The sequence below is a fragment of the Trachypithecus francoisi genome, unplaced genomic scaffold (assembly GCF_009764315.1).
Source record: "Trachypithecus francoisi isolate TF-2019V2 unplaced genomic scaffold, Tfra_2.0 Lachesis_group12, whole genome shotgun sequence".
In the NCBI taxonomy this organism is placed as follows: Eukaryota; Metazoa; Chordata; class Mammalia; order Primates; family Cercopithecidae; genus Trachypithecus; species Trachypithecus francoisi.
The window spans coordinates 36,219,971-36,234,640 of record NW_022681457.1 but is presented as its reverse complement, the minus strand read 5'-3'; the positions used below and the strand labels follow the sequence as shown (position 1 = coordinate 36,234,640).

Sequence of the window (14,670 nt, the reverse complement as noted above, 5' to 3'; positions counted from 1 at the left end):
ATGAACTTCGCCTAATTCTGAGGCCAACTCCTTCACTTGTGTGCTCCAGCAATAATTCTCTCATCTGTTTTTTTTTTTTTGCATCATTCATGTTCCTTCTTTATTGTTTAATCTCCACCAGCATACAGACATACTATACATTCTCCTATCTTAAAAGCAAACAGCAAAATAAAACCCTTAATCTCTCTTCTTCAAACTACTGTTCCATTGCTGTTTACCTTTACAGCAAAAATGTTCTAGAGTTATCTAAATTTGTGGTCTTTAATTTCCCTTCTCCCATTTGCAATCCATCCTAATCAAGCTTTCTCCTACAACACTGCTGAAACTGCCCTTGCCAAGGTTACAAAGATCTCCTCATTGCTAAATTCAATGGTTACATCTCAGTGGTCATCTCACTTGGCACAGCATTGAATACAAGCAACAATTCCTTTGTCCCTGAAACATGTTTTTCCATTGGCTTTGAGGACACCATTTTCTTATTTTTTTTCTGTGCTCACTGGCTTCTTCTTAGCCTCCCCTTTTGGTTTCATCTCTCCTCCTTATCTTTAAGCTTTTCATCTCCCCAAGACTCAGTCTTTGAGTCTCTTTACTCTTTAGATTAATTTGTTGAGGAGCTAATTCAGCCTCATGCCTTTTAAAAAACAACTCCCAGATTTCTATCTCTAGCCCAGTACTTTCTCCTGAACTCTAAACTCATACATGCAATAAATTATATCTATAGCTTTTCCCATTTCAGTAAATGGAAACTCCATCCTTCTGCTTGCAGAGGCAACAACAACAAAAAAATGTGATGATCTTTGACTACTCTCTTTATCATTCTTGCCTCTAATATACCAGCAAATTATATTGATCTTACCAGTCAGAATCTGAATGATCAAGTAACTTATATTAGATCAACCCTCCTACAGAAAACAACTGGAAACTCCGGACAAAATGTAAATGACAGCTACCTGAAGGCACTGGAAAGTTAATAAAAGCAAGTAGATCCTGGAGGAGAGTGAGTCACTTAGAAGAAAGGAACTAGTATGTTTCCCACCCCACCCCACTCTCTCTCTCTTGCGTTTAGCCTGAGGGTAGACCACTTCTGCATTTTAGGAAACAGTTAAAATTCTGATGGTTTGCTTGTTTGAAGGACCAGAGGACAGAATTCAGGGCAACTGGAGTGTATTAGTTATTGTTTTATAACAAATTACCATAAACCTAGTGATTTTAAACAATGTTCATTTATTATCTGTTTCCATCGGTAAGGAGTACAGTATAGATTAGCCGGGTTCTTTGCTCAGAGATTCACTAGGCTGAAATCAGGGAGTCAGCAGGCACTGTGATTCTCATCTGAGGCTCAAGGCCTCTTTTAAGCTCATTGGTTGTTGGCAGAACTCATTTCTTTGTGGTTGGATGACACATGTCTGTTTTCTTGCCATCTGTTGCCCAGAAATGACTCTCAAATTCTAGAGGATGCCTACAGCTGCTTGCCACATAGGCAGTTCACAACATGGCTGTTTGCTTTTTTCCTGACCGGCAAGGGCACATGCTTGACTTCCCACTCTGTGACCAGCTGTAAAACGTATTCTGCTTTTAAAGAGCTTACCCAATTAGGTCAGATCCACTTGGGATAATCTTCCTTTGATTATATGATGAAACATTATCATGGAAGTAATATCTCATCATATTCACAGGTTCTGACCACACTGAAGGGGAGGGTATTCTACATGGCATGTACACCAGGGGAAAGGAATCTTACAGGCCATCTTAGAATCCTGCTTATTACAAATAGGCAGTAGAAAATGAGAGGAGATCCTGGAAAAAGCCCTGGAATCTGTGTGTAAATTATACCTAAATCTCTGGTTGGCCCCTGAACCACACATGCATGAGGCACACTAACCAGTCAGGTAGGGCTAAAATGAACTGAGATTAGATCTGCTGCCCCATGCAGGGCATTGTTCTTACTGTTTTCTCAGACTGGAATTATCTAATGCTTATTCTCTGCCCATGGAAATTCACTGCACTCTGCAAAGCCCAACTCACAAGCTACATCCTTCTTAAAGCATCCACATTATTCCACAACATAATTATTCACTTGCATCTAGATTTACTTCATTTCTCCTTGTGTTATAGATAAGTATTTACATGTCTATCACTAGCTAGAAAGTGCTTTGATGCAATAGTTTATTTACTCTTAGACACCTAGCACATTCCATCAGAGAGGTTAAATGAGCTCATATTTGTTAAATTAAATTGCATCATTATGATTAATCATCTGGAATATGCTTATCTTTCTCATCCTTGTCCACACCACATCATCTCTTGCTTGTATTACTATAATTGTCTCCTATTTTTGCTACTTCTGTTCTTTGCTTATCTAATAGTATGTTCCCAACCCAGTAGTTAAAATGATCATTTAAAAATGTACATCGGACCAAATAATGCCACTCACTATAGCCTCCAATTACTTCCCATGTTATTTGGGTTACAACTCTACATCTTTGCATTCATCTCTAAGGTATACAAGAAACTGCTCCTATGATTCTGTGCCCTATTCCTCCTCTTACACACTCCACTCTGGCCACACCAACTTCCTCATGCCCTCAGAACTTTGCACTGGGTTCTCTCCACCATGACACAGTAATGCCTTCACCTTCTCCAGCTTATTGTTCAAATGCTGTTTTATCAGAGAGATTTTCCTTGTTCGCCATATTTAGAGCCCTCGGGCCAATGTGATCTTCTCCTTTTCTTGTTTTATTTATTCTATAGCACTTATCACCACATGACTGAATACATATTTTATATTATTTGTTTATTATTTATATCCTTTTATAGAAAGTACACTTCCCAAGGGCAGGGGCTTGTCAGCCCCTGCTCTATGCCCAGTACTCTAAGAGTGCCTAGCACGCAGAAGGTGATCTACAAATGCCTGTTGAACAGATGATATAATTAATCATTTTATGTCTTTTTCAACATTTTATTTTGTTCTCAAACTATCTTATAGTAGAGGTAGAGGGTTTTATTATAATTTGCTCCTTGTTATTATTATTATTTTTTTAAATCAACCAGGGAAGGCATTATAAATGAATTGTCTTTTTTGAACATAAAATTCAAGTGATGTTAAATATTTCTCTGGGAGGTTGAAAAAGCTTAAAAATAATGGTAAAATTTAACATTTAGTAAACACTTAGAGTACCCATTTAACTCTTATAATACTCTGTACTGTAGGAATTTATTATTATTTCTGTTTTACACATGAAAAAGCAAAAAACAAAAAGAGAAATTTTTTTCTAAGATAATATAGTCAGTAAAAACAGAGCTGAATTCAAAGCTAAGTAGAGCTTGTGAGCTTAATCTTGACTTCATACTCACTCCCTAGGTGTGGCATTTAAATCTATAAGGAGTAAAAATTTAGTTGTAATCATGTAAAACTCAGTGCCTGAGATGAGCTTTGCGTACTAGAAGAAACACTGGATTGAAAGTTAAAAGACTTGGTTAAATATCTACCAGCTATATGATTTACGATAGTTTGCTAACAATCCTGAGCTGTTTCTTCAGTCTCTAATTGGGCTGCAGAATTAAGAGAACTAAGTAAGATAATGTTTGGTGAAAGCACTACAAACTACATATTGTTTTGCAAAGTAACTTAATTTTTTCAAAATACTAATAAATATGCCATGGATGTGAGCTCTCTGAATTTATAGTCAAATGCTTTAACATTTTGGTTTAAATTCTATGCAAATTAAGGAATGTAGTTATTTACCTGGCATCTTAAGAGAACACCAAGATGCTTATTGAACAGTAGAAATTACCAAAATGCCTCATGAGCTGTATGTACTAAAATAATACACAGTAAATGCCAACATTATGATATACATTGCCGTCTACTTTCCTTTCAGGTGGATGGCTGGTACTCTTCGCCATCATGTTGCAGTTGGTGGCAGCTTGCCCTGAGTCATGTGTGGTGTGCACCAAAGATGTAACCCTCTGTCACCAGCTAACCTATATAGTAGGTAATAAAACTAATAACTCTACAAAGCAGTGCTCAGTGTACCTGGAAAATTGGTTGCCGTACCTTTCATTGTACTGACTGTTCTCTGGGCTCAGTTTAAAAGAGGTAATCCTTTAATGAGTAAGCTTCAAACAACGACTAAAGAGACTCGTAATATTTTGTTTTCCTGTTCCTGATGGTCTCAATCAACACTATTTAAAGACCTTCAGAAGTAATTGAGATATTTTGCTATTGCAAAAGAATATCACCATTTTATCCAGCTACACACTTAACAAATACATCACTTTAATTATATTTTTGTACATACTTTGTGCAGATTTGAACCCTACCACCAGCTGGAAGAAATATAAATGAATCAGAAACCCGAACTACAATCGTTCAGCATTAGTAAGATTAAGTGATGTACCAGTGAAACAGATTATTATCAAAGTGTGTCTCATTTTGAAAGTCTGGTCTTTTTTTATTGGTGGTAAATGAGCTGTAGAAATGCTAACAAGATACACTGCCTGTATTCATTACATATTGCTTGCTTAAGTCAACAATTTAATAAGACACCTTATTAACAAATTTGAGGAGAATGTGATTTACATCCTGATATCCAAGAAGAGATAAACAAGCTATAAGCTCTGCCAATGGAAAATTTCCATAAACAAGCTTGAGTTACGACAGAGTGGAAGAGGATAATTTCTTCCATTTCTAAAATTCCATAACTCTGATAATCAGGAGGTAGATGTTGTCACCATCCTTGACAGGACAGAGAAGGTTTCAAGGATAGTTGAAGTGTATATTGTTTCTAATCAGTATTGAAAATGCTTTAACACTAAACTCTCACCATCTAAAATGGATTTCTTGACTTCACTACATTTATTTTTCCTGATCAGAGATAGTTCATGTCTGTAAGAAACAAATATTTCTCATCTACATTGTTGCACCTCTATATCCTCCTTCTCATTTGCAGAACACCACATTTGTGAAGTTAGATTTCATAAGTACAGAGAATAAAATGGATGAATTGGGAGTTGGGTTTCTTTTCTAGACCTAGACAAGAAGTAATTGATAGAAATAATAGCCCGCTCATTCAGAGTCAGCAAATCCCTAAAGGACTGAGAACCCATGAAAACAAACCTCCTTCATCCTGTATCAAAAACAATGATGAGAGGAACAAAATGCCGAACTGGCCAGAATGAATAGAATTCAAATAATCAATCATAAATGCTGAAAAAATTACCAGGATTTAAGCTTGCTTGTGCTGCAGAGATGAGAACAATTCTTTCAAAAGAAGGCACTCTGAGAATCTTTTGTCTTTTACATATTTTTTAATCTCTTTGTTTCTGCGATGCAGTCTGAATTTCCTAAGGGATTTGTGATTTGCTTCCCTGTGGTAGACTATTCTAATATCACCTGCAGACCTCCCAGTGACAATGGACTCCTCTATCCTTATGACACTGTCATTTGCAGTCAAAACAATTTTAGCATGATAAAGATGTGTTACAATAACTTCTGATTATAATACATCTTTATTGAGTTAAAATGCTTTGATTTCTAATGACAGAGCAGTGATAGCTCTGAGGTGATTATGGTGAAGGGATTTAACAGTTGGAAGCCCTGAGTACCACCTGTCATCACATGATGGACTTCATTGGAGGGAAGAGATATTAGACAGGAGGCCAAGATGGCCCAGACTATAATGAGAACCCCACTGACAGACAATTGGGTTGTCTGGAGTGAATATATATCCTTACCAAGTTGCCAACTTTTAGCCTGGGGCTAAAAAGCAGAAACTAATGCTCCTTCTCACTCTCCCCACCCCAACACGCACCTTTATGTTTGGGAGAAAAGATGATTGACTTCACAGCATAAATATAAATTGGTATAGAACACTGACTAGGGGGATCAGACACAGGCTCAGCTCTTAGTTGACTCTGTACTGGATCTGCGGGGCTAGATCAGGTCGGTACACAGTCTTGGAGGGAGGGCCTGAAAAGACACCTTCAAAATAACATCCATGAAGATAATCTGAAACAATGAATTAACTTTGACATCTAAAGTAACAGATGGGTTTATGTTTCTCAAACAAACATGTCACAGTAGCAAAGAATATAAAAATCCATCATTTTGATATACAGCCAGCTTCCCCTTAAATTTAGAAATCAGAAAATCATTTTCATGTTGTGTACTGTTTACTGTTTTTACCCAGGTGATAAGATTGCTTAGAGGATATTGATTCTCTGCTCTCCACCATACCCCCGCCCTCCCACTCATATGTATCCTGCATCTAGTCTGTGCTTTTTTGCCCACAGCAGCCCCTATGACCACGAGGGTTTTAATCATCACTGATGGATATCTGTCCTCTATTGAGAGCACCAACCTGTCTCTCTTGTTTAATCTTGCCCTGCTCTCTCTGAGCAGAAATGGTATCGAGGATGTTCAGGAAGATGCCCTAGATGGCCTTACGATGTTGCGGACCTTGTTGCTGGAGCACAACCAAATATCCAGCTCTTCGCTCACTGATCACACCTTCAGCAAGCTTCACAGCCTCCAGGTGCTGGTGCTGAGCAATAATGCTCTCCGCACCCTACGAGGGTCTTGGTTCCAAAACACAAGGGGCCTGACCCGGCTCCAGCTGGATGGGAATCAGATCACTAATCTCACAGACAGTTCTTTTGGAGGCACGAATCTCCACAGTCTCAGGCATCTGGATTTATCCAACAATTTAATTTCCTACATTGGGAAAGATGCCTTCCGGCCCCTGCCTCAACTACAGGAAGTGGACCTTTCGCGAAATAGGTTAGCCCACATGCCGGATGTTTTTACTCCACTGAAGCAGTTAGTCCATCTGAGCTTAGATAAGAACCAATGGAGCTGCACTTGTGATCTCCATCCCCTTGCTCGGTTTTTAAGAAACTACATTAAGTCTTCTGCTCACACGCTCAGGAATGCCAAGGACCTAAATTGTCAGCCATCTACCGCAGCTGTGGCAGCCGCACAGAGTGTGCTGAGGCTGTCTGAGACCAACTGTGATTCCAAAGCTCCCAACTTCACTCTGGTTCTAAAGGACAGAAGTCCCCTCCTCCCAGGACAAGATGTGGTCCTGCTGACTGTCCTTGGCTTTGCAGGTATGCCGGGGAGAAGTGTGCCCTCCTCTTTTCTCGTCACTTGTCCATATTTTTGCAGCATGCTAAGTCATGCTTATCTGAGACACTTGGGGAAATTTGCCAAGGCCATGGAAAGGAGAGGTTGCCAGTAGATGGGGGAGGATATTAGCTGATTTGGCACAAGTTGCAAGAATTTCCTGTTTCAGGGAAGCTGTCTAAAATAGAGGAAAGGGCCTTGGACCAGAATTCAAGAGCTCCGGGCCTGGTATAACTAGCACTGTGATCTTGAACAGGTTAACTTGCTATTTAGACTTTAATTTCCTTGTGTGTAATACAAGAATAACATCTACATTTCATCAATCATCCTTTCACCAAAGAGTACTGGTGCATTTGTTATGACACTAGGAGATAGATATTTAAAAACTGATGGGACATAGACTCTTTCCTCAAGGCACTTACATTTGTGTGCTTCTCCATGGTACATAGTAAGAGTCAGCAGACTTTCACAGATGCACAAAAGGATGCTATTATGGCAATCACATATATCTCAGTCTGCAGTGTTTATATGGCACAGTAGTTAAATAAATGAGCTGTGTAGTTGGATTACCTAGGTTTGAATCCTGGCTCTGCTATTGGCTGTGTGACTTTGGACACATTATCTAACTTCTCTGTGCCTTGGTTTTCCTCCTGTTGGGGGGATTTGAATTCTTCTAAAATTTCTATTAGTCCCACTCTATGTAAACTTGGCCCATACTTCCCCAGACCAACTAAGGGGAGGATAATATGCAATTCTTTATATATTTTTTGTAATTTAAAATTTATTAAACTATGCATCAGCTATCATTGCATCTCACTGGATGAATAACATAAAATGGCACTTAGTGTCATCAGTTGAAGACCAAAGATGCATGAGATTTCTTCAGTTATCTAGCTCAATCTGTGTGTTTTCCCTTATGCTCTCAGTGCATGGTGAAATCCTCTGCACCTGTGGGTAACCATAGTGATGAGAGGGCAGGGAGAGAAAGAGAGAGAGACCAGAGACCAACAAATGGCATCCAAGACTGACGTATTTTAAATACGTGCTATAAGTCATTATTCTATAACAGTTATCTAGTGAATTGATTGAATTTTTACTTCCTGACAATTACACTTTTAATCAGGATAGATGGAGACCAGCATCAGGTATAGACAATGGAACTACCATCAGCAGTAATCAAATTCACTCGGAAGAAAATTGAAATGCTAGGAAGATAAATTCTTTTAAAAACCATGTAACTATGTCAGTAATTGTATGTACTAAAGTAATTTACCATAAAAGACATAAGTGATAGGGCAGCAGACAGGTTTCCCTTAAATGTGCTTCTTAGAATACTAGCACTGGTGGATAATTAATAGATATTCCAATAAAAACACACAGATGCACATATAGGCAATAGATGGTGGGGTTCAAATAGGTTTAGAAGGTACTAAGTTACGCAAAGTGAAACAGGTGTACTCACTGGAGCACTTCTCATAATCTTTCATTTTCTAATGAGCGGTATAAATTTCTAAGAGGAAGGTGTGATATGGAGCATTTCTTGAACTTATTTGGCCATGATCCCTTTTTTTCATAGAGGATTTCATTGAATTTGTGTTCTAGAGGACATCGTTTTGGAAATATTATAATAGAACAATTTTTAGTATCTTCTAGTTACCTTTTACACCTGTTTTCAGAAATATATATTCAGAAATACATTTAGCTACATTAACAGTTCGTTTTTTGTATTGAGATGAATACAAATTCTAGGAGATTCCAAAGGCTTTGTCAAAGTGAGAGGGAGCTTAATATACGTGAATAACTTCTGATAAATTATAAATATGATTACATATATGTTAGGTTTTGGTGTGTGAAATTATCATGCTAATATCTCTTTCATCAAATAATTGTTAAATTATAGTGCTTTGAGAAGAGATTCTTCTTTAAAAAGACTCTGATTGTTAATGTTAATTTGCTCCATTAAGATTCCACTCCTTCTGAAGTACACATGGGGTGAGTTATCTACACTTCTAGATTGTGGGAAAAACACTTAGAACTGTAATTTTGCCTATGAGTCCATTTTCTTCTTCAGCTATATCTAAGTCATAAAAATTCAAAGGAATATAAATAGCTATATTCAGTAAATTTAAAACTAATAAATGGTTATTTGGCATCAAACACTAATATCTTGACACATATGCTATGAACTGGTAGATAAAAAGTTTTTATGAAGCTGTAACGTGTTTCTAATGTTTCAGTAAGAACTTATCATTAATTTTCCCTTTTTCTCTTGCGAACTCAGAAAGATTGTTAGAATACTTTTTAAAAATAGAAACAATGCCCATGGCAAAGAAAATTCAAACACCTTCTTAGTAGTACGTTCCGCCTGCCTACAAGCTTCATTTGCTGCTTTTGCTTTCTACACTAATGGAAAGTGATCATACCTGACTGGTAATAGGATACAGATATATACCTAGCATCAACAGCAGGGGAGTGAGTGAGTCCCTGCCATTCAGACACAATTAGAGGAGAAACTGTATCCTATAATCAGATTATGTTTACTCTCATTTCAATGGCTGATTCTTGTCTTCGAGAACACTTAGCCCTTTTGTTCCTTCATTATTTGGCCTACTAACTGCACCAGTCATATAAAATATCATCCTAATGATTTATTTTTGGATTTTTTTCCTGATAGATGAGTCTTTCAGGAACCAATAGAGCAATGCAAAACCTAAACAATGGTAGCTCAGTAATCATAATCATAATCATAAATCGCAATGAACGCTCATTGAACTCTACTATATCAAAGCACTGTGTTAAACATGTCACATATATTGTTTAATCCCTGGATAGATTTAGTTATCCTTATTTGTGAAAGGAGAAAAAATAAGTGTTAGAGAAATTAGAAAATACCAAGAAAAGTGTCAGAACATAGCTTTGAATCTTGAGTTTTCTTACCCATATAAGTTAAGGAGTGGTGCCAGTTTTTAATTTTTTAGTATGTTCTTTAACATGTTAAAACAAAAATCCTTGCTTGGGATAATTCAAACTCTAGAACCTGTCAATGAAAGGATTATTATTTACATAATTTTGCTACAACTTTTAAAAATGTGCCTTAGATTGCTTCAATATGTTATAGCACTTTCCAAGAGTGTATTGTTGGCAAATGAATTAAAATAGATTTAAGAGCTCAAGATATGGTAAACTATATAATGGTTTGAGGGTTTTACCAGAAACTGCTATTCTCTGTGTTCTTCATGTTTAACACATACACAAAAAAGAAACAATCATGACCTGATACCTTCTCTTTTTATTTAAGTTTTAAAAATATGTTTTCATTAATATAGTCTCCAGGGGATAAAACTAGGCATAGTGTAGCCAGTCAAACAATCTGGAATGCTGTCTTCATTTCCAGAAAAGGGCACTGTCCTCAGGCAGACATGGGTTTAGGACACAGATCTCTTTATTCAATCTGTACTGACACCATGTCTTCCTAATCACATCTTGAGGATTTATAAGATTAGATTACCAATGATTTCATTATCAGAATTCATAAACAGAATCCCTTCTGTTGATTTAAGAATACGTAATAAATATTTCTGCCTCCTTTGCCTCAGAGTTGTGGACACTGGGGATAGAATGTTGAACAGGACTAAAAGGATGTGTTGCCTCACAGTGCTTAATTGTAGCAGAGGAGGACAGTCTGTGAACAAGCAAATGAATGAATAAACACAATAATACACTTCATAAGTGTGAAGAAACAAGGGAAATCACTGTGATAGACAGATATTGAGGGTATGACTCAGGGACATTGGTTTGAACATTTAGGTGGTTGAGGATGCCATTTGTCAAGATAGGAAAAAGTGAAATAGAAACAGATTAGAGTCGGCATCTGGGTTCGAGAAATACTGGATCTTGCAATTTTATTCAGAGGACAAACTACATAGAACATGAAATGACAGTACCAGGCAGTCTGAGATGTCATTCATTCTATTATGAGAGTTCGTAAAAGGAGGTGCCATAGACAGAAAAAATGTTACTGCAGGGACTGTTTTATCTTAAATGAATTTCAGTTCATGAAACAGCCCTTTTTCCTACCAAAGAGATTCCAGATGGTGTTGTTTCTTATAATCTTTAATATGTATAAAGATCCAAATTGGAAAGCAGAACAATGTCAATGGTAGCCTGTGTCTGAACTGATATTTTCCAAATGGTGAAGGACTTCCTACCCATTCTGATATCTTTCAAGCCATTAACCTTTATATTTGTGGTTTTACATTTGATGATTTATATGTTTCTTCCCAAGATGTTATCTTTTAATGGTCTCTCTATTTGTCACAGGAGCTGTTGGTCTCACTTGCCTAGGTTTAGTTGTATTTAACTGGAAACTCCAACAAGGCAAAGCAAATGAACACACATCAGAAAACCTTTGTTGCAGAACCTTCGGCGAACCCCTGTGTGCTCATGGGGCAAGAAATTACCACACTAAGGGATACTGTAACTGCCACTTAACCCAGGAAAACGAAATAAAGGTCATGTCCATTGTGGGGTCCAGAAAGGAAATGCCACTTTTACAGGAAAATAGTCATCAAGCAACATCGGCCTCTGAGTCCACAACCCTTGATGGATCATTTAGAAACCTGAAAAAGAAAGACCATGGAGTAGGCAGCACTTTATTTTGCCAGGATGGTAGATTGCTGCATTCAAGGTGTTCAGAGTCTCCTGGAAATAAGACAGTTTTTAATGAAGCAGGCTTACTTACAACATATAATTCAAGGAAAGTTCAAAAGCTAAGGAATCTTGAGTCTGGAGAAGTCCAGCCTCAAACTCTGCAACACCATATAATAAGAACAGAAGGTGAGTTTGGCTTGTTTTAGAAAATCCCACTCCATTTAATGCTTTTTGAAGGAGGGAGCCTCCCTCCTTTAATTTCCTCAACAGGAAATGCTATAAAAATCACTGTAGCACTAATCTATTCCTTTTCTAAAAATACTCTGTGTGTGTGTGTGTGTGTGTGTGTGTGTGTGTGTGTTTACGCTGAGATGGAGATGAAGTGTTCTTACTTTTAGGAGCTGAGATTGCATCTCCTGACTGCTAAAAGTAAATTTTGAGGCCCAACACCTAACAATGTTAAAAAAAAGAAAAAAGTAGCCTTTTAAATAGCAATAGTGCTGTTAAGATCTATGAGATGGCTAGTATCAGCTTTTATTCCAACATCCTTCGATCTCTAATGCCAATTCTGCAGTAAGCAACCTTCCCAGAGCATGACATGTTAGAAGAATGGGCCCTCTAATGCTAGTGATTCATTTCAGGAATGATGTCAAGAAACATACTTTGCTTGCTGAGCTGTCAGGGATGATAACTTCCCAGTCCAGGCAAAGTCAGGACTTAATTCATCGTCCCATGCTGGGAGCCAAGTGAATCTGGCCGTGACATCTACCCACTGTACATGGGCGATGTCAATATTTAGGTGGAGGCAATGAATTAAACGTCTTCCTTTTTCTTCCTGAATAGTAAGGCTATGCATTCAGGCTCAGCAGTGAAAATGTTGACAGCTGCTCTGTAAAGAGGTTCCTGTCATTTATTTGAATTGGTTTAACAAGCAGAGCTTTCTCTAAGAATATGAATGACAGAGGTGCTGTATCAAGAAATTCTTACCACAGGGGTCTGGCCCTAAGGATGCATTTTGGGGTGACTAGACAAGAATAAAACCATATGTTATTTCACATATGTTATAAGGTAGGATGTGAGTTTATTTATTCCATTGCATTCCCACACTCCAGTTCTTACCAGCATCTGGGGGTTGATGATTTCACACAAGACAGGGATGGCTGAGGAAAGAAACATACGCCATAGAAACCAGGTCACATTGACTTTATTTTACAAAGAAATAAGCACTTACCCTTTCAATAGAATCATATCTTAGGCAGATGTTTCATTTCATCTTTTAACTTTGCCCAATGCCTGAACTTCTCTATGAGAAACTCTTATAACTGAAGGGGATATGGTCTCTTAACCATTTAAAACCCAGTATGTTGTTTTCACACTGAGAACACTGGTTTGTCAGATTAGCATGAATACTTGTAAGAAATACCTGAAATGCTGTTCCATGCCAGGCCTTGTACCAGAACTAGAGAGGGTAGGTATATGAGGAGAAAACAGCCAAGGTCACATCTGCTCCAGAACAGAAATCAGTAAAGAAAAAATTGCCACTGTGATTATGCCTTCTGACTTGGAAAAAGAATTATGGACTTTCCAGGGTAGAGGGGACTTTAGATCTAGACTAATCGTTCTTAATGTTTATCTTTGAGTCACAGAACTCTCTGAGACTCTGACAAAGGCTACAGATTCTTTCCCCAGCAAAATTGTATACTTACATAAAGCTCCCATCTAGTCCAACCTTCTAATACACAGAGAGCAAGTAGCTTCTCCAAGGTCACCTAGAATGTTGATGGCAGATCTTAGATTGGAATTAGATGCTAGTCTTGGACTTAGTTCACCTCTTGGGGAAAAGTGGAGATGGAGTGTCCCCACTCTCAGGAGTTGAAAGTACATCTCCTGTCTACTAAAAGTTAATTTTGAGGCCTAACACCTAACAATGTTAAAAACAAAAAAGAAAAAAGAGCCTTTTATATAGCAATAGTGCTGTTAGGATTTTTTGCAGTTAAGATGTTTTGCAGTTGAGATTTCTTCTTTTATCATAGAATAAAAAACTTCTTCCTCTGGATGAAAAAATTTCATGAAACAATAGAAAGTATACTAATAAATAATTTTAAATTTTAGATGCCTTGTAGTTAATAGGGTCATTTAATGTCAGATAGACTTGGGGAAGTCATTCCCCAAGCATGGGCACTAGGGGAAAGCATTCAATTTCTTTAAAGCTCATTCCTTCATCTGTAAAAGTTATAAGACAGTAGGATATGTCCAATGGATCATGTCTCTTGTGAATATTAAAAGAGATGATGAATGTACAATATGAGCACAATGCCTAGCTCTTAGCATGTGTTCTATTAATGGTATTACTATTATTTTTGTCATTAATATTATTTAACATGTAAAAGGAGATTATAGGCAGACATTAAGGAGAAACCAGTACAAGTTTCCTTCTTCCATATGTGCCTATAGGGCTGTAGAGATGTCTATCTCAGAACAGTAAAAGGAAGCTTCTTTTTTGAACAGTTCATCATGTACTGTTGTTCTCTTTCAGTGAATGAAAGATTGTAACATTAAGAGGAATTTGCAGGCAGACATTTTAAAGAAACTAGCAGAATAAATTATAAGATTAATAAGATTAAATATTATTTTAAAAGTCCCAGGCAAAGACTGCTGCCACACAAACCAGGCTATATTTCAAAATAACTATTTATTTAACAAATATTTAATGAACATTCTATTAAGTTATGGGAAATAAAACAGATATGATCTCTGCTTTCATTGAGTCAATAGTATTGCAAGTATTTCCCTTTCGTTGTCCAGGTTATTATCTGAAACCTGAATCTTACTCAATATTGCACCCATATTTTGCCCAATATTTAAGTTGCAAATGGGAAATAAATTCAGGAAAA

General features: G+C 37.3%; 2 protein-coding genes across 9 annotated transcripts in view; one reads left to right on the top strand and one right to left on the bottom strand.

The window, feature by feature from the left end:
* TNNI3K (TNNI3 interacting kinase) overlaps positions 1-14,670 on the bottom strand; it is a 309,994-nt gene that overhangs the window by 54,861 nt on the left and 240,463 nt on the right. The window lies entirely within an intron of this gene.
* Positions 1-14,670, top strand: part of LRRC53 (leucine rich repeat containing 53) — a 42,423-nt gene that overhangs the window by 24,162 nt on the left and 3,591 nt on the right. Inside the window, exons 1-3 of one of the 2 annotated variants that reach the window (XM_033225299.1) lie at positions 3,817-3,995; positions 6,295-7,110; positions 11,447-11,962. In XM_033225299.1, the coding sequence (XP_033081190.1) occupies positions 3,908-3,995; positions 6,295-7,110; positions 11,447-11,962 (1,420 nt within the window). In that variant the 5' untranslated portion in view covers positions 3,817-3,907. Of the gene's footprint in view, positions 1-3,816; positions 3,996-6,294; positions 7,111-11,446; positions 11,963-14,670 lie in introns of those variants that run through there. The other variant, XM_033225300.1, reaches the window with a different exon arrangement.